General features: G+C 50.7%; 1 protein-coding gene across 1 annotated transcript in view; it reads right to left on the bottom strand.

Annotated features, from left to right (window-relative positions):
* LOC129700591 (uncharacterized) overlaps positions 1-17,935 on the bottom strand; it is a 54,945-nt gene that overhangs the window by 3,570 nt on the left and 33,440 nt on the right. The window contains exons 12-17 of the mRNA XM_055641209.1: positions 16,608-16,783; positions 13,477-13,734; positions 10,575-10,650; positions 9,737-9,847; positions 6,538-6,618; positions 992-3,329 (exon numbers count right to left, since the gene is read on the bottom strand). Coding sequence (XP_055497184.1) covers positions 992-3,329; positions 6,538-6,618; positions 9,737-9,847; positions 10,575-10,650; positions 13,477-13,734; positions 16,608-16,783 — 3,040 coding nt within the window. The remainder of the gene's footprint in view (positions 1-991; positions 3,330-6,537; positions 6,619-9,736; positions 9,848-10,574; positions 10,651-13,476; positions 13,735-16,607; positions 16,784-17,935) is intronic.

Raw genomic sequence — 17,935 nt, 5'->3', positions numbered from 1 at the left:
ACCTGAAAGTCTTTGGAGTGTGGGATGAAACCGGAGCACCCGGAGAAAACCCACACGGTCACAGGGATAATGTACAAACTTTGTACAAATTAAGTCTTGCGGTCTGATCCCCAAACCAAACTACACACTGAATCTTTTGTACTCGAGTTTTGGCTTGATTTTGCATAGTATTATTTGATTTTCATGGATAGTCGTTTTGTACTGTAGCTGGGTACAAGTGACAATAATAAATAGTGTCTGAAGAAGGGTCTCGACCTGAAACATCACCCGTTCCTTCTCTATCCAGAGATGCTGCTGAAAAGGTTAAATGCTTTTAAATATATAAATGATACATAATGGAATATTTAACTGGGTTGCACCTTATATTTCATCTCAAGCTGGCCTTCTCCAGTGGATTGAAAAGAGAGAGAGACAAGCCCGGGATTGCCTCAGGTTGATGTATATTGAGACAATGACTGGTGCCGTTGAAATGTGTCTACCAATTGATAAAAGAGACAAGCTCAAATTCATCATGTAGTGATGTGTATTGACTGAATCTTGTGACCATGACTAATAGCTTTGAAATGTGATTAAGTGATGGGACCTTGGCAAACATCTTTGGAATGTGATTAAGTGAAACACAATATAAAAACGCCATGCAAAACTTTGTTCATTGAAGTGGTGGCGCGGGGAAGTCAAGTTTCTGTTGCATACTTGACTGGTGTATCCCCGTCACTTCCGCCGGCCGATGATCAGTAAAGCTTGAGTTGGTTTACCTAATGTTGTTGTGAGTTGTCTGTTTATTAAGTATTGAACCTTATCACTGCCTTCCCCGCTGAGTTACTCCAACATTTTGTGTCTAGCTTCACAATAATAAACCTGCAGACAGCAGCAGTGGCGGAGGGCAGGGATTCAACTGGGGACCCTGGAGGTGTGAGGACAGCAGCTTTACCCGCTGTGCCACCATAGATGTGGGGCATCCACAGCGCTAAGTGCCGGGATAGAAAGGTACCTGGAAGGGGATGGCGTTTGGTGGACACATGGTGAGACGTTTGTTTTTTCCTGTGGGCTCTGTCATGCGGGAGGACAGAGGACTTCGGCCTGTTGGGCTGCTGCTGCCCCAGCTTCATGCTGAGCTGCACCAGGTGCTCCTTGATCAGCCCGTACTCCGCATGCGCGGGGTGCCGGTGGTGACGCCGTCGGCAGGGCTGCGCATGCGGAGAGCCACCCGGACTGGCGTCAACACCGCGCGGCCGGGGGGCAGCCCCGTACTCCCCTGCGCTGGGCAGCGGGTGGTCGGCGCCGTGCTGCCGCCGCTGCTCCCTCTCTGCGCGCGTCACTCGGTACCCAGAATGACGCTGCTGGCGGCCATCTTGTTGGTCCCTCTCTTCGCATTGAGGCTGACAGGCGTCATGGGGTTTTTGTAGGGCATCTTGTTGGTCCTTCTCTCCACACTGAGGGGCAGCCGGACGCTGTTGACGGCCATCTTGTTGGTCCCTCTCTCCACACTGAGGGGCTGCGTGACGCTGTTGGCGGCCATCTTGTTGGTCCCTCTCTCCGCACTGAGGGGCAGCCTGATGCTGTTGGCGGCCATCTTGTTGGTCCCTCTCTCCACACTGAGGGGCTGCGTGACGCTGTTGGTGGCCATCTTGTTGGTCCTTCTCTCCACACTGAGGGGCAGCCTGACGCTGTTGGCGGCCATTTTGTTGGTCCCTCTCTCCACATTGAGGGGCTGCATGACGCTGTTGGCGGCCATCTTGTTGGTCCCTCTCTCCACACTGAGGGGCAGCCTGATGCTGTTGGCGGCCATCTTGTTGGTCCCTCTCTCCGCACTGAGGGGCAGCCTGATGCTGTTGGCGGCCATCTTGTTGGTCCCTCTCTCCGCACTGAGGGGCAGCCTGACGCTGTTGGCGGCCATTTTGTTGGTCCCTCTCTCCACACTGAGGGGCTGCATGACGCTGTTGGCGGCCATCTTGTTGGTCCCTCTCTCCACACTGAGGGGCTGCGTGATGCTGTTGGCGGCCATCTTGTTGGTCCGCCTCTCCACACTGAGGGGCAGTGTAACGGTGTTGGCGGCCATCTTTTTGGTCCCTCTCCCCACACTGTGGCTGAGGGGCAGCGTGTCGTTGGCAGCCATCTTGTTTGTCCCTCTCCCCGCACTGTGGCTGAGGGGTGGTGTGGTGCTGTTGGCTGCCATTTTGTTGGTCCCTCTCTCCACACTGAGGGACAGTGTAACGCTGTTGGCGGCCATCTTTTTGGTCCCTCTCTCCACACTGAGGGGCAGGGTGATGCTGTTGGCGGCCATCTTGTTGGTCCCTCTCTCCACACTGAGGGGCAGGGTGATGCTGTTGGCGGCCATCTTGTTGGTCCCTCTCTCCACGCTGTGGTTGAGAGATAGCATGACGGTGTTGTCGGCCATCTAGTTGGTCCGACTCTCTGCTTTGTGACTGAGGGGCGGCACGACGATGGTGGCCATGTTGTTGGTCCCACTCCCCGCACTGTGGCTGAGGAGCATCGTGACGATTTTGGCGGCCATCTTGTTGGCCCTTCTCCCTGCATTGACGTGGTCGGTCAACTTGAGTCTTTTGGAGGCCATCTTGTTGGTCCCTTTCACCACACTGTGGCTGACGGGCAGCTTGACGCTGGCGGCCATCTTGTTGGTCCTTCTCCTCGCACTGTGGCTGTGGGGCATCGTGACGATGTTGGCAGCCATCTACTTGGTCCCTCTCCTCACACTGTGGCTGAGAGGCAGCGTGGTGCTGTTGGCGGACATCTTGTTGGACCCTCTCCCCATACTGTGGCTGAGGGGCACCGTGACGATGTTGGCGGCCATCTTTTTGGTCTCTCGCCCCACACTGTGGCTGAGGGGCAGCGTGATGCTGGCGGCCATCTTGTTGGTCCCTCTCCACGCACTGTGGCTGAAGGACATCGTGGCGCTGTTGGCGGCCATCTTGTTGGATCCTCTCCCCGCACTGTAACTGAGGGGGGGAGTGACAATCTTGGCGGCGGCCATCTTGTTGGAACCATTGTCTGCTGTGAGACTGAAGGGCAACGTGGTGCTTTCGGCGGCCATCTTGTTGGTCCCTGTCCCCGCACTCGGACTGAGGGGCGGCGTGTTGTTGTTGGCGGCCATCTTGTTGGTCCCTTTCCCCGCATTGGGTCTGCGGGGCACCGTGGCACTTTTGGGGGCCATCTTCTTGGTCCCTCTCGCCGCCCTCCTGCCATTGCCAGGCCTGGGCCTGCGGCTGTCGGTCTCCGCACGCCCGGCGGTCGAGCCACGGGCTCCGCGGCACGGCCTCGTCCTCCTCCTCCGCCGCAACCGCTGTCGGCAGCTGCTCGGAGCGGGCATTCTGTGAGGGAGAAACGACAAATAAATGAATGTGAACCTGAGGTAATGGAGGTGAAAAAATCCAAAGTAAACATCTCCCCTTAACGTTGAAAAATAAAGTCACAGACTTGTGTTGTCTGAGATAAAATGTCTATGGAACGGACAAAACTGAAGATCTGTGACTAAATCTGAGGTAAATATCCCTTTAACCCTCAATTAATTATCCTTTTACCACATAGGCATCATATTTGAGACTCCATCTCCAATATAAATATCCCTTTAATACTTGGAACGAGAGTCACGGAAACATCCTTATGTTGTCCAAGGTAAATATCACAAACATGTGTTGTCTGAGATAAATGTCCATTTTACAATAGACAATAGGTGCAGGAGTAGGCCATTCGGCCCTTCGAGCCAGCACCGCCATTCAATGTGATCATGGCTGATCATCCCCAATCAGTACCCCGTTCCTGCCTTCTCCCCAAATCCCCTGATTCCGCTATTTTTAAGAGCCCTATCTAGCTCTCTGTTGAGAACCAGCCTCCACCGCCCTCTGAGGCAGAGAATTCCATTTTACACACAGGCTGAAGATCTCTGAGGTAAATATACCTCTTTAACAATCACACTCATCCTTATGTGGTCAGTTAAATATCCATTTAACTCACGGATTATGATATCTGTGACTGCATCTCCAAGATTAATATTCCCTTAACATTTAGTAATAGAGTCACAGAGACATCCTTATGTTGTCCAAAGTAAGCATCCCTTTAACATACAGACATCAAATCTGTGACTATCTCTACATATCCACTCAACATTTATAAATGCAACAGTCATAAGTGACAGAGCAAGAATTCAGCCCATCAAATCTACTCCGCCATTCAATCATGGCTGATCTATCTCTCCCTCCTAATCCCTTTCTCCTGCCTTCTCCCCATAACCCCTGACACCCGTACTAATCAAGAATCTATCTATCTCTGCCTTAAAAATACTCACTGACTTGGCCTCCAGATTCACCACCCTCTGACTAAAGACGTTTCTCCTCATCTCCTTCCATCATTCTTGTAAACCTCCTCTGGACCCTCTCCAGAGCCAGCACATCCTTCCTCAGATATGGTGCCCAAAATTGCTCACAATATTCCAAATGTGGCCTGACCAGCGCCTTATAGAGCCTCAGTATTACATCCCTGTTGTTATATACAAGTCCTCTTGAAATAAATGCTAGCATTGAGTTTGCTTTCTTTACTACTGATTCGACTTGCAGATTAACTTTTGGGGAATCCTGCACCAGCACTCCCAGGTCCCTTTGCACCTCCGATTTCTGGATTCTCTCCCCCTTGAGAAAATAGTCTACGTCTTTATTCCTGCTACCAAAATGCATGACTCCACACTTTGCTACACTACATTCCATCTGCCACTCTCCCAACCTGTCCAAGTCCTTCTGCAGAGTCCCTGCTTTCTCTACACTACCTGCCCCTCCACCTATTTTTGTATCACCCTCAAACTTGGCCACAAAGCCTTCAATCCCCTCGTCCAAATCATTTATATACAACGTGAAGAGTAGCGGCCCCTGCACTGAGCCCTGCGGAACTCCGCTAGTCACTGGCAGCCAACCAGTAAAAGCCCCCTTCAAGTCAAGTCAAGTTTATTTGTCACATATAAGATGTGCAGTGAAATGAAAGTGACAATGCCTGCGGATTGTGCAAAAACTACAGATCAGAAAAAAATAACAAGACACAACACAACAGTAAATTAGTCCCTGGTGAGATTAGAGTTTACAGTCCTGATGGCCCGTGGGAAGAAACTCCGTCTCATCCTCTCTGTTTTCACAGCGTGACAGCGGAGGCGTTTGCCTGACCGTAGCAGCTGGAACAGTCCGTTGCTGGGGTGGTAGGGGTCCCCCATAATGTTGTTGGCTGTGGATGAAGCAGGTACTATCATACTTGCATTTGATAAGGTCCCACATAGTAGATTAGTGGGCAAAATTAGGGGTAGAGTGCTGATATGGATATAAAATTGGTTGGCAGACAGGAAACAAAGAGTAGGGATTAACAGGTCCCTTTCAGGATGGCAGGCAGTAACTAGTGGGGTACCGCAAGGCTCGGTGCTGGGACCGCAGCTATTTCCAATATACATCAATGATTTAGATGAAGGGATTCAAAGTAACATTAGCAAATTTGCAGATGACCCAAAGCTGGGTGGCAGTGTGAATGCAGGGTGACTTGGACAGATTGGGGGAGTGGGCAGATGCATGGCAGATGAAGTTTAATGTGGATAAATGTGAGGTTATCCACTTTAGTAGCAAAAACAGGAAGGCAGATTATTATCTAAATGGTGTCAAGGTGGGAAAAGGGGGAGCACAACGGAAGTTGGGGGTCCTTGGTCATCAGTTAATGAAAGTAAGCATGCAGGTACAGCAGGCAGTGAAGAAAGCAAATGGCATGTTGGCCTTTATAACAAGAGGAGTTGAGTATAGGAGCAAAGAAGTCCTTCTGCAGTTGAATAGGGCCCTAGTGAGACCACACTTGGAGTATTGTGTGCAATTTTGGTCCCCTAATTTGAGGAAGGCCATTCTTGCTATTGAGGGAGTGCAGCGTAGGTTCACAAGGTTAATTCCCAGGATGGCGGGACTGTCATATGCTTGTCTACTCTGGAATTTAGAAGGATGAGAGGGTATCATTGAAACATATAAGATTATTAAGGGTTTGAACACGCTAGAGGCAGGAAACATGTTCCCGTTGTTGGGGGAGTCCAGAACCAGGGGCCACAATTTAAGAATAAGGGGTAAGCCATTTAGAACGGAGATGAGGAAACACTTTTTCTCACAGAGCGTTGTGAGTCTGTGGCACTCTCTGCCTCAGAGGGCGGTGGAGGCCAGTTTTCTGGATACCTTCAAGAGAGAGCTAGATAGGGCTCTTGAAGATAGCGGAGTCAGGGGATATGGGAGCAGGCAGGAACGGGGTACTGATTGGGGATGATCAGCCATGATCACATTGAATGGCGGTGCTGGCTCGCAGGGTCGAATGGCCTACTCCTGCACCTGTTGTCTATTGTCTGTTATATTTTAAGAGACATTTGGACAGGTACATGGATAGGAAAGGTTCAGGTGGATACTGGGGCAAACGCGGGCAGGTGGGACTAGTGTCTTGTTCGCTGTGGGCAAGTTAGGCCGAAGGGCCTGTTGCCGTGCTGAGTGGCTCCATGAAAGAAATACTCGCATCTGCCTGGACCTTTTCCTTCAATGCTGTCGCAAGGTCTTTGATCTTCCTGTCATCTTGGCTAGATTTCAGTTTCAGAGCATCTATTTCATCCTAAAAGAAAACATTCAGTCGTTAGTTGCACAGGTTTAGAGGTCCGGGGATGAGAATGCAGCTTATAAACTGACATAAAAGGCACCTGCAGGTAGACACAAAATGCTGGAGTAATTCAGCAGGTGAGGCAGCATCTATGGAGAGAAGGAATAGGAGACCCTTCTTCAGACTGGTGGGGGGGGGGGGGGGGGGGAAAAAACGAAGAGGCGGAGACAGTGGGTTGTGGGAGAGCTGGGAAGGGGAGGGGAAGGAGGGAGAAAGCAAGGACTGTCTAAAGTTAGAGACGTCAATGTTCAAACCGCTGGGGTGCAAACTATCTAAGCGAAATATAAGGTGCTGTTCCTCCAATTTGCACTGGGCCTCACTCTGGCAATGGAGGAGGCCCAGGACAGAAAGATCGGATTCGGAATGGGAGGGGGAGTTGAAGTGCTGAGCCACCGGGAGATCAGGTTGGTTATTGTGAACCGAGCGGAGGTGTTGGGCGAAGCGATGGCCAAGCCTGCGCTTGGTCTCACCGATATAGAGCGGCTGACATCTAGAGCAGCGGATGCAGTAGATGAGGTTGGAGGAGACGCAGGTGAACCTCTGTCGCACCCGGAAAGACTGCTTGGGTCCTTCGATGGAGTCGAGGGGGGAGGTAAAGCGACAAGTGTAGCATCTCCTGCGGTTGCAAGGGAAAGTGCCCGGAGAGGGGGTGGTTTGGGTGGGAATGGACGAATTGACCAGGGAGTTACGGAAGGAGCGGTCTCTGCAGAAAGCCGAAAGGGGAGGAGATGGGAAGATGTGGCCAGTGGTGGGATCCCGTTGGAGGTGGCGAAAATGTCGGTGGATTATATGTTGTATGAGACAGATGGGGTGGAAGGTGAGGACAAGGGGGACTCTGTCCTTGTTACGAGTGGGGAGGATGTGAAGTGAGAGCGGAGCTACGGGATATAGAAGAGACCCTGGTGAAAGCCTCATCTATAGTAGAAGAGAGGAAATGAGAATGAGTACATCTCCGATGCTCTGGTATGATCCCCTCCCCCTTCCCAGCCTACTGTCTCTGTCTCTGCCTCTTCCTTTTTTTCCCCCCCCCCCATCCCCCACCCGTGACATCAATGTGAAGTGTCTCGACATGAAACATCGCCTATTCCTTCTCTCCATAGATGCTGCCTCGGTCACTGTCCAGGGATTGGTGCAGATCAATAAGTTTTTAAAGACATTATTTGGAACATTGCCTGCAGTTCTGGTCGTGTAGGCTTTGGAAAGTGTGCAGTAGAGGCGGGTAACTAACAGCATATACAATACACTTGGACAGGTACATGGATTGGAAATGTTTCGATGGACATAGGCTAAACGCATGCAAGTGGGACTAGCTTGGGTGTGGCATCTTAGGGGGTCAGCATGGATGAGATGGGCTGAACGACCCGTTTCTGAGCTGTATGACTCTCTGACAGAGATCGATGCACAAAGTTATCCTTCTGTTATTCAAGATAGATATCCTTTTAACACAGAGAGAGACAGATGGAGACGGAGACGGAGACGGAGACAGACAGAGACAGAGAGTCTCTAAAATTGAATAGGAAACTGAAGGGCAACTTTTTCACACAGGGAATGGTTGTAACTGCATTTACAACACACCGGGACAGGTGCAAGGATGGGGAAGGTTTAGATGGATATGGGCTAAATGCCAACAGGTGGGACCAGTGTCGATGGGGATCCTGATCAGTAAGGGCGGGTTGGGCCGAAGGGCCTGTTTGCATGCTGTACGACGCTGCTGCATTCCTCCTGCATCTAGTTTATCCAGTCTTCACAAGTTCTAGGAGTAGGATTAGGCCATTCGGCCCATTGAGTCAATGCCATTCAATCATGGTCTTATTTCTTCCTCTCCTCCCGCCCTGTCGCCCCAACTTCCGAACCCGTCTGTTAGAAAGTTGTAAATTCCTATGAGATCCTTGCTCATTTCTTTCAATGTTAGTGAACCAATTGACCCAACCACTCTGCGCATATCAGAACCCAACATTCCTCAAGCGAGTCTAGTTTCAATGGGATATCTTCGTTGGCACGGGCGAGTTGGGCCGAAGAGCCTGTTTGCGTGCTCTATGACTAAAGGGATGGCATTGTAACGCAGTCGAGTTGCTGCCTCACAGCGCCTGAGACCCGGTACTATCCTGACTACGGGTGCTGTCTGTACGGAGTTTGTACGTTCTCCCCCAGTGACCGCGTGGGTTTTCTCCAGGTGCTCCGGTTTCCTCCCACACTCTAAAGAAGTACAGGTTTGTAGGTTCATTGGCTTTGGTAAAAATTGTAAATTGTCTCTAACGCGTAGGATAGCGCTGGTGTGTGGGGTTGACCACTGGTCAACATGGGCTCAATGGGCCGAATGCCTGTTTGCACGCTGTACCTCTGAAGTTTAACGCTGATGAACATAGACCTAATTGACCCAACCCACTGCGTGCAAGTGAGAGCCCAAGGCTTCTCAAATGGGACTAGCTGGTCTTCTCCCTCATCGCCAAGAGCTGGAACCTACATGTGTGCGGTATGAGACATGGAGTAAGGCCCAGCTGGTCTCCCACATGCCCAACCCGCATGCCATACCTCCCTTCATCCTACTGATTGTGGATGGTTCACCAGGTTAATTCCCAGGATGGCGGGACTGTCATATGCTGAGAGAATGGAGCGGCTGGACAGCAGGCAGTGAAGAAAGCGAATGGCATGTTGGCCTTTATAACAAGAGGAATCGAACATAGGAGCAAATAAGTCATTCTGCAGTTATACAGAGCCCTAGTGAGACCACACCTGGAATATTATGTGCAGTTTTGGTCCCCTAATTTGAGGAAGGACATTCTTGCTATCGAGGGAGTGCAGCGTAGGTTCACAAGGTTAATTCCCGGGATGGCGGGACTGGCATATGCTGAGAGAATGGAGCGGCTGGGCTTGCACTCTCTGGAATTTAGAAGGATGAGAGGTGGAAAGAGAGCTGGATAGGGCTCTTAAAGATAGCGGAGTCAGGGGATATGGGAAGGCAGGAACGAGGTACTGATTGTGATCAGCCATGATCACATTGAAGGGCGGTGCTGGCTCGAGGGGCTGAATGGCCTACTCCTGCACCTATTGTCTATTGTCTATCTCCACCCACCTTCAGCCGTGCCTCCACTGTATCCAGCTTCTTCGTCTCCAGGTGAAACGCTCCTTTCATTGCCTCCAGCTGATCCTTGAGGAACATCCAGCGGTACTCTGACCTCTCCAGCTGTGAGGGCAATTCAGAACTTCCATTTATTCTGCCCATCCCACCTCCTTCTAAAGCACCTGGTGGGTTTTTTTATAGATCATCGGTGCTATCTGAATGTTGGAAACAGGGCCAAGGGGGTGTTGTGCACGCTGGCGCAGCGGGTAGAGCTGCTGCCTCACAGCGCCAGAGACCCGGGTTCCATCCTGACTACGGGTCTCGTCTGTACAGAGTTTGTATTTTCCTATCTGTGACCGTGTGGGTTTTCCCCGGGTGCTCCGGTTTCCTTCCATACTCCAAAGAGACAAATAGGTTTGTAGGCTAATTGACTTTGGTAAAATTGTAAATTGTCCCTAGTATATGTAGGATAGACCCAAAATGCTGGAGTAACTCAGCGGGACGGGCAGCATCTCTGGAGAGAAGGAAATGAGGGTGCTTTGGGTGGGATCTGGATAGGATGGCGGGACTGAAAAAGGTTTCTGACCCAATACGTCGCCTGTTCCTTTTTCTCCAAAGATTCAGATGCTGCCTGACCCGCTGAGTTATTCCAGCATTTTGTTCCCGTCAAATCTTTCCTCTCTCACCTTCAAACTGGTCCCCCTCCAGTTCTTGAATCCCACACCCCTGGGTAAATCTCAAGCACCTTGGCTTCTACCTACATGAGAGCCAGAGAGCAGACAGAGGTGGAGGTAGGGCCAGAATGGCCGGTCTGACTGCCATCCTTTCCAGGTTGGGACGGCCCACTCACCAGCTGTTTGAGAGAGTCGGAGGACTGGAGAACCCGCTTGTTTTCCAGCAGGAGCAGAGACTCCCTCTCTTGAAGCCTGCGGGAAAAGCAGCAAAAAAGCACATTTAGCCCACAGTGAGGATGTGGAAAACTGAAATGAACAAGACACTACATTTAGAAAAAATCAGGCTTGTTTTGGCTGTTAAATCAGACCAATTCTCCAAAACATGGTCTCCTTTCACTGAATTTTTTCAACAATAGAATGGTTGAACACAAATTTAAAACCGATGCTTGGGATGGGCGAGGGGGAGGAAGGGAAGGATAGTGGGACATTTATTTTTCTTTTCTCTTTTTTTCTCTTCTCACACTTCTTTGGCAGTTCAGGGGTCTGATCTTCTCTCTTTTTTGTGTCTTTCTTCTTTTTCTTCATTCTTTCCTTTTTACTTTTTGCGTTTCATGTATCGATTTATAAAATGTTAAAAATGAAGCTGTACGAAAATTGTATCATTGTTGTGCCGATTGCTTTATTCTTGTACAATTGCCTTTAATAAAATAAACATTAAAAAAAACCCAAGAAAGCACTTTTAGGCTTATTATTGTCCCGTGTACCAAGGCACTGCGCGCAGGGACCCAGTAGAGCGTCTCTTGTAGCCAGGGGGGCAAGGCCCACCGCCACTCCACAGATTAAGAATAAGGAGTAAGCCATTTAGAACGGAGACGAGGAAACACTTTTTCACACAGAGAGTGGTGAGTCTGTGGAATTCTCTGCCTCAGAGGGCGGTGGAGGCAGGAGACCTACTCCTGCACCTATTGTCTATTGTCTAGTGTCTATTGTATAGTAGTTATTTAGTATATTTGTAAGGATTGTGATGTAGTGTCTAGATAATTTGGTGATTTTGTACTATGGTGGTGGGTGTGTTACCACGGTTTTGGTTTGTATCGTGATTGGAATTAAATAAATTATTTTTGATACCACACGAAAAAGGTATTGTGCATAAATACGATGAAGTCAAACTCAAGTATAATATGGATGCAAGGATCCCGTTGGGTAGCACATTCAGCGGGAAGTCTATACATGATTACAATCAAGCTGTCCACAGTGTACAGATACAGGATAAAGGGAATAATGTTTAGTGCAAGGTAAAGTCCGATTAAAGATAGTCAGAGGGTCTCCACTGTGGTCGATAATAAGTCTCTAGTTGTTGATAGGATGGCTCCGTTGCCTGAAAACAGTTACATGGAAACATAGAAACATAGACAATAGGTGAAGGAGGAGGCCATTTGGCCCTTCGAGGCAGCACCACCATTCATTGTGATCAGGCTGATCATCCACAATCGGTAACCCGTGCCTGCCTTCTCCCCATATCCCTTGATTCCGCTAGCCCCTAGAGCTCTATCTAACTCTCTTTTAAATTCATGCAGTGAATTGGCCTCCACTGCCCTCTGTGGCAGAGAATTCCACAAATTCACAACTCTATGGGTGAAAAAGATTTTTTCTCATTCCAATTTTAAACAGCCTCCCCTTGATTCATAGACTGTGGCCCCTGGTTCTGGACTCGCCCAACATTGGGAACATTTTTCCTGCATCTCGCTTGTCCAGTCCTTTTATAATTTTAGACGTTTCTATAAGATACCCCCTCATCTTTCTAAACTCCAGTGAATACAAACCTAGTCTTTCCAATCTTTCCTCATATGACAGCTGGGAAGAAACTGTCCCTGAATCTGGAGCTGTGCGTGCGTTTTAACACTTCTGTACCTCTTGCCCGATGGGAGAGGGGAGAAGAGGGAGTGACCGGGGTGAGACCGGTCCTTGATTATGCTGCCGGCCTTGCTGAGGCAGCACAAGGTGTAGATGGAGTCAAAGTGTAAATACAGTCATCAACTCTGTTTAATTCCACGGATAATGTTGGTTGGCCCCTTGGCGTGACAGAAGAATATGTATATGATCAGTTTTGGGAGCGCACTACTGGGAAAAAGCAATGAACACCTTAATCCAATTGAAGGCAGCAAAATGCAACAGCACCGCCATTGAGGAAGACAAATTGTCACTGCAATTGTCCCCAAGGCTGTGGAAAAATTGTATCTGGGCTCTCTGCAGGGACTGAGGTAAGTAATAATTACATCTTAATTATGATTTCAGATATGATCGTTTTTGTGACTCGCCAATGCACACATCTGCTGCATTTTGTTTCCGCTTCTGTTATAACCCTTTAGCCACATCAAAATAAACAAGGTTTATTTTGGAGTGCAGTGTAGGTTTACAAGGTTAATTCCCGGGATGGAGGGACTGTCATATGCCGAGAGAATGGAGCGGCTGGGCTTGTACACTCTGGAGTTTAGGGGGGGGGGGGCAGCCCAGCCCGTCGACTACCCGCTACCTGGGCCCACAGGCAGCCATCTTGGCCAGGCCCAGGAGCAGACCAACAGGGAGACCCCCACCCCACCTCCATCCCGACCCAACCCCCCCCCTCTGTACGGGGAGTCCAAATATCAGGGGCGTGGGGGTAAAATGTCGCTGAGACTTGAGGAGCAGCCCCTTCAGATAGTCGAACATGGGCTGCAACCTCTCACACTGCATGTGGATGTGGATCACGGTCTCTTCCTTCGGGAGTGTGTGATGGGGGCGGTGTAGAGGGAAGAGTCACCCTCTAACTGAAGCCCGCGGCCCAGAGCCAGACTGAGGGGTAGGTGTGCAGGGCCTGAGGGGTAGGGGAGCAGGGCCTGAGGGGTAGGGGTCCAGGGCCTGAGGGGTAGGGGTCCAGGGCCTGAGGGGTAGGGGTGCAGGGCCTGAGGGGTAGGGGTGCAGGGCCTGAGGGGTAGGGGTCCAGGGCCTGAGGGGTAGGGGTCCAGGGCCAGAAGGCTAGTGCGCTGAGGTGACCATTTCCCACTTTTTTGCTCGGGGTTCTCGAGGCGATATACCTACTTCTCCATTTCGGCCAGCATCATCTCCTTCTCGTTCCTGAGGGACGACAGCTCGACGCTGGTGGCAATGAACTCCGACTGCAGGCTTGACAGCTCCTTGAGGGCAACCTCCAGAGAGCAGGGGCTGTCCGGTGGCCTGGCGCACTGCCTCTCCCCGGTCCGTAGGAGCAGAACCTTGGCCCTGCTCACTCCACCAAACATCCGCTCCAGACATTCCACCGAGCAGCCTCGTGTACATCCTCCATTTATCTCAATTACCCTGGCAAGAGAAACATATTGAGGACATTCATCATTCCTCCATTCGTGTGCCCCCCACTATTCCATTTGTGTATACTCTCAAAATACCCTGGCATAGGTGCAGGAGAGGCCATTTGGCCCTTCGAGCCAAAATATGATCAGGATCATCCACAATCAGTACCCCGTTCCTGCCTTCTCCCCATATCCCCTGACTCCATTTTTCAGAACGGTGAAAGCAGAGAACGTCGGAATTAGAACGTAGTGTTGCCCCCCACTATGGCTCCATTGTGTAGACTGTCCATTCTGGATAAAATAGACATTCTGGCTTACTCCTTATTCTTAATCTGTGGGGTTTCTCCACATTTTTGTTTAAGAATAAGGGGTAAAGTCCGGTCAGGATTTCAGAGGGACACCAAGGACGGAGATGAGGTAAAACAGAACTTTTTCTCACAGAGAGTTGTTAAGTCTTGTGTGGAGAGGTTTCTCTGAAACCTCAGGGTTTGGGCGGTGGACGTGTTCCAGATGTTTCAGAACCAGGGGAGTGTTGCTTTTCACACAGAGAGAGCTAGAATAGGGGCTCTTAAAGATGAAGTGGAGTCAGAGGGCTAGATAGGGCTCTTAAAGATAGTGGAGTCAGGGGATATGGGGAGAAGGCAGGAACGGGGTACTGATTGAGGATGATCAGCCATTATCACATTGAATGGCGGTGCTGGCTCGAAGGGCCGAATGGCCTACTCCTGCACCTATTGTCTATTGTCTATTATCTATTGTCTGTGAAGTGAGAGGAGCAAAATGTAATGGACATGTGTGGGGTATGTTTTTTTATGCAGAGGGTGGTAGGTGCCTTATCATGAGTGGTCAACATTTATCACGGGGAGAGCCAGCGCAAATATTTAAAATGGAAGTCAAGGAAATATGCTAACATGTACTAAACATGAATTGGGAGCCAAGCTGAAGTAGATGGTTTTGTGTCTAATTCTGGCAAGGGTGTCGTGACCTTTGGAGAGTGGCAGAGGAACATGGGGATCATGGCTGAGTAACAAATTCCACTGACGAAATGAGTCCCTGCCAATGTGCAGTGATGATTTATCATAGTTCCCTCTACAGCAGATTGTGCGACATGGTGGCACAGCGGGTAGAGCTGCTGCCTCACAGCACCAGAGACCCGGGTTCGATCCTGACTACGGGTGCTGTCTGTACGGAGTTTGTACGTTCTTCCCGTGACCGCGTGGGTTCTCTCTGCCAGCTCTGGTTTTTATACAGAGTTACACAACACACAGAGTTGTGAGTCTGGAATTCTCTGCCTCAGACTGGCGGTGGAGGCCGGTTCTCTGGATACTTTCAAGAGAGAGCTAGATAGGGCTCTTAAAAATAGAGGAGTCAGGGGATATGGGGAGAAGGCAGGAACGGGGTACTGATTGTGGATGTTTAGCCATGATCAGGGCTAGATATAGGGGGGAACGAGAGACTGCTGTCCGACACAGGTCTGTCTGCATCAGGACTTTACGGGGGAATGGGGAGTGAGAGGATATCCAAGGGAGCCGTCACGATGAGTGCATGAGGATGGATCGCGTGCAGTGAAAGCCCTTGATGGAGTATCGAACATGGACAGGCCCTTCGGCCCACAATGTCAGTGCCGCACACGATGCCAAGACCCCCTCCCGTCTGCCTGTGCTTTAGTTTGCGCTGGTCCTGGGCCGTCCCCTCCAGTTGTGATCACAGGACGTCCCTTGTAGCCGGGGTCCGGGGGGCAAGGATCACTGCCACTCCACCTAGCGTCCGTAGGGGGAGGAGCAGCTCTGCTGTCAGTGACCGGGGGACTGGTGACGGGATCTAGGGAGTGGGCGGGGCCGAAGATGTCCCTGGTCGGGTTGCTCCTGGGCCTGGCCAAGCTGGCCATCCGCAAGTCACGGCGCCAGGCCTGGGTGGTCCGTGCCCGGGTGGTGTTAGAGAGGGACATCGTTGTATAGCAGTTATTTAGTATATTTGTAAGGATGGACAGATAGATAGATAGATAAATAAATACTTTATTAATCCCCTTTTTCAGGGAAATTCAGATGTCCTTGCAACACACTAATAAAAAAACACCATAACATTAAAGAAGAAATTTAACATTAAAACATAAAACATCCCCCCACAATGGTTCCCACTGTGGGTGAAGGCACAAAGTCCTGTCCTCTTCCATTTGTCCACCCATGGTCCACCCTATGGAGGTCCTCCGCAGTCGCCGCTATGGGGCCCGATGTTTTAGGCCCTCTCGCCAAACGATGGTGCTCCGGTGTCGGGGGAACCCTCTCAGCGGCTTGGGATACCTGGAACGGCCGCTTCCTTACCGGAGACCGCGGCTCCTGAAGCCAACAGGCCGCGCTGGACGGAGCTCCAACACTTGCGGTCTCGGTGAGAGATCCCAGGCTCCCTTTGTAAAGTTCAGCGCCGCCGCCCGCAGCTGGCCGCTCCACAGACCCGCAGCTCCGCGATGTTCCATCGGCGGACCCAGCAGTCCGGAGCTCTGCTCCGTGAAGGTGTTCCAGCGCTGTGCCGCCGCCGAAGCCGTGGTTCTGTCCCGTCCCCTCAGGAAACGCCGCTCCAGTCCTGATGGTGGGCCGCGAGGACGAGGCGAAGATGCGGCTCAGAGGAAAACCGCCTCTCCGCCAGGTAGGGACTGAGAAAAGCAGTTTCCCCCTCCACCCCCCCCCACACATAAAAAGACTAGACCCGCAACAACACACTTGGATTGTATCATAGTTGTTTGGAAATTTAGTGTCTAGATCGTTTGGTGATTTTGTACTGTGGTGGTGGTGGTGGTCGTGTTACCACGGTTTTGGTTTGTATCCTGATAGTAATTAACAAAATTGTTTTTGATTAAAAAAACAAAACAGTTGCGACCATACTTACAGATCTCCCTCGGCCAGTAACGGAAGTACAGGTGACTTCACCACGGGGGTCCCTGACGAATCGATGTCCAAAATGCACCCCAGCTTGTCTGGATCCACGTCGAGCTCCATGCACAGTAACTGGGCCGCGTCGGGGACCAGAGGTGACAGCGGTTTCCTGCCCTGTTGCAACTTGGCCTGTGGGATTACAAACAAGTTTAGAGACCCCGTCCTCGGCCAACACGGACAGCTCCTCCAGAGGGAATCGCAGAGAATTGAAGGTAGACAAAAGTGCTGAAAAAACTCAGCGGATGCGGCAGCATCTATGGAGCGAAGGAAATAGGCAACGTTTCCTTCGCTCCATAGATGCTGCCGCACCCGCTGAGTTTCTCCAGCTCTTTTGCCTGCCTTCGATTTTCCAGCATCTGCAGTTCCTGCTTGAACATCGCAGAGAATTGTGTGTCCACATGTTGAATTTTACTGCTCCGTATGGGATCCTTTCACTCAAGGGAACATCAATAAGATCCAGGCCGTGTAAAACAGAGCAGCCAGGTTCATATCTGACATCTACAAGCGGCAGAGTTCAGTCTCCAGCATGAAAAAGGACCTTAAACTTCATCCACCTACTACTGGTCACAAGTTCATCAGACTGATAGCATTCCACAAGATCAAGAATACCACTATTGATTTCAAGATGAACGACCACATCTAGTTAATCCCCTGACCCACCGTTCGAGGTAATTCAAGAGTTCTCCCGAGTTTTCCCCCGATTCAAACTCAGAGAATGTCCGTAGTGGGTCCGTAGGAGTTCGTGGATGTCTCGTAGCAGCTGGGTGAATGATGAGTAGGCCCGGCTGCTGGACTGCACACAAAGCCCAGCCGGCGGGCCAGCTGAGGAGTTTTGGCCCGGGCCGCGCGATGTCGCTTGCAAAGTCCGGTGCCCCATCCAACTCGTGAACCGATGATCGGCCCATGAGAAGGAGGAGGGGGGTGGTGTCGGCAGTATGCGAAGGTCCGAAGGTCGGACAGCTGGCTGGGCTGCCGACCGACAGAGCCACGGGCGAGGCGCTGCTGCTGCTGCACTCCATGGGGTGCACCAAAGATCCTATAGCAAGCAAGATAGACCACTCCTGCTAAATGCAATGGGCTGACATGTAGTACGCAACAGAGCCTTTTTTTCATCCATTTCAGTAACCCGACCCGATCCGACCCGACCCGACCCGATCCGACCCGACCCGAACCGACACGACCGGACCCGACCCGCAGTGTAATCAACAGTTTGTGTTAATAAATTATAATTCTGAAAATGAGAAGATTTTTCCCAAATAACTTTTATTTTTACGAGGATGT

Source organism: Leucoraja erinacea, chromosome 9, assembly GCF_028641065.1.
Source record: "Leucoraja erinacea ecotype New England chromosome 9, Leri_hhj_1, whole genome shotgun sequence".
Taxonomy (NCBI): Eukaryota; Metazoa; Chordata; class Chondrichthyes; order Rajiformes; family Rajidae; genus Leucoraja; species Leucoraja erinaceus.
The sequence above is the reverse complement of the archived record's forward strand: the minus strand, read 5'-3'. Positions and strand labels throughout refer to the sequence as shown.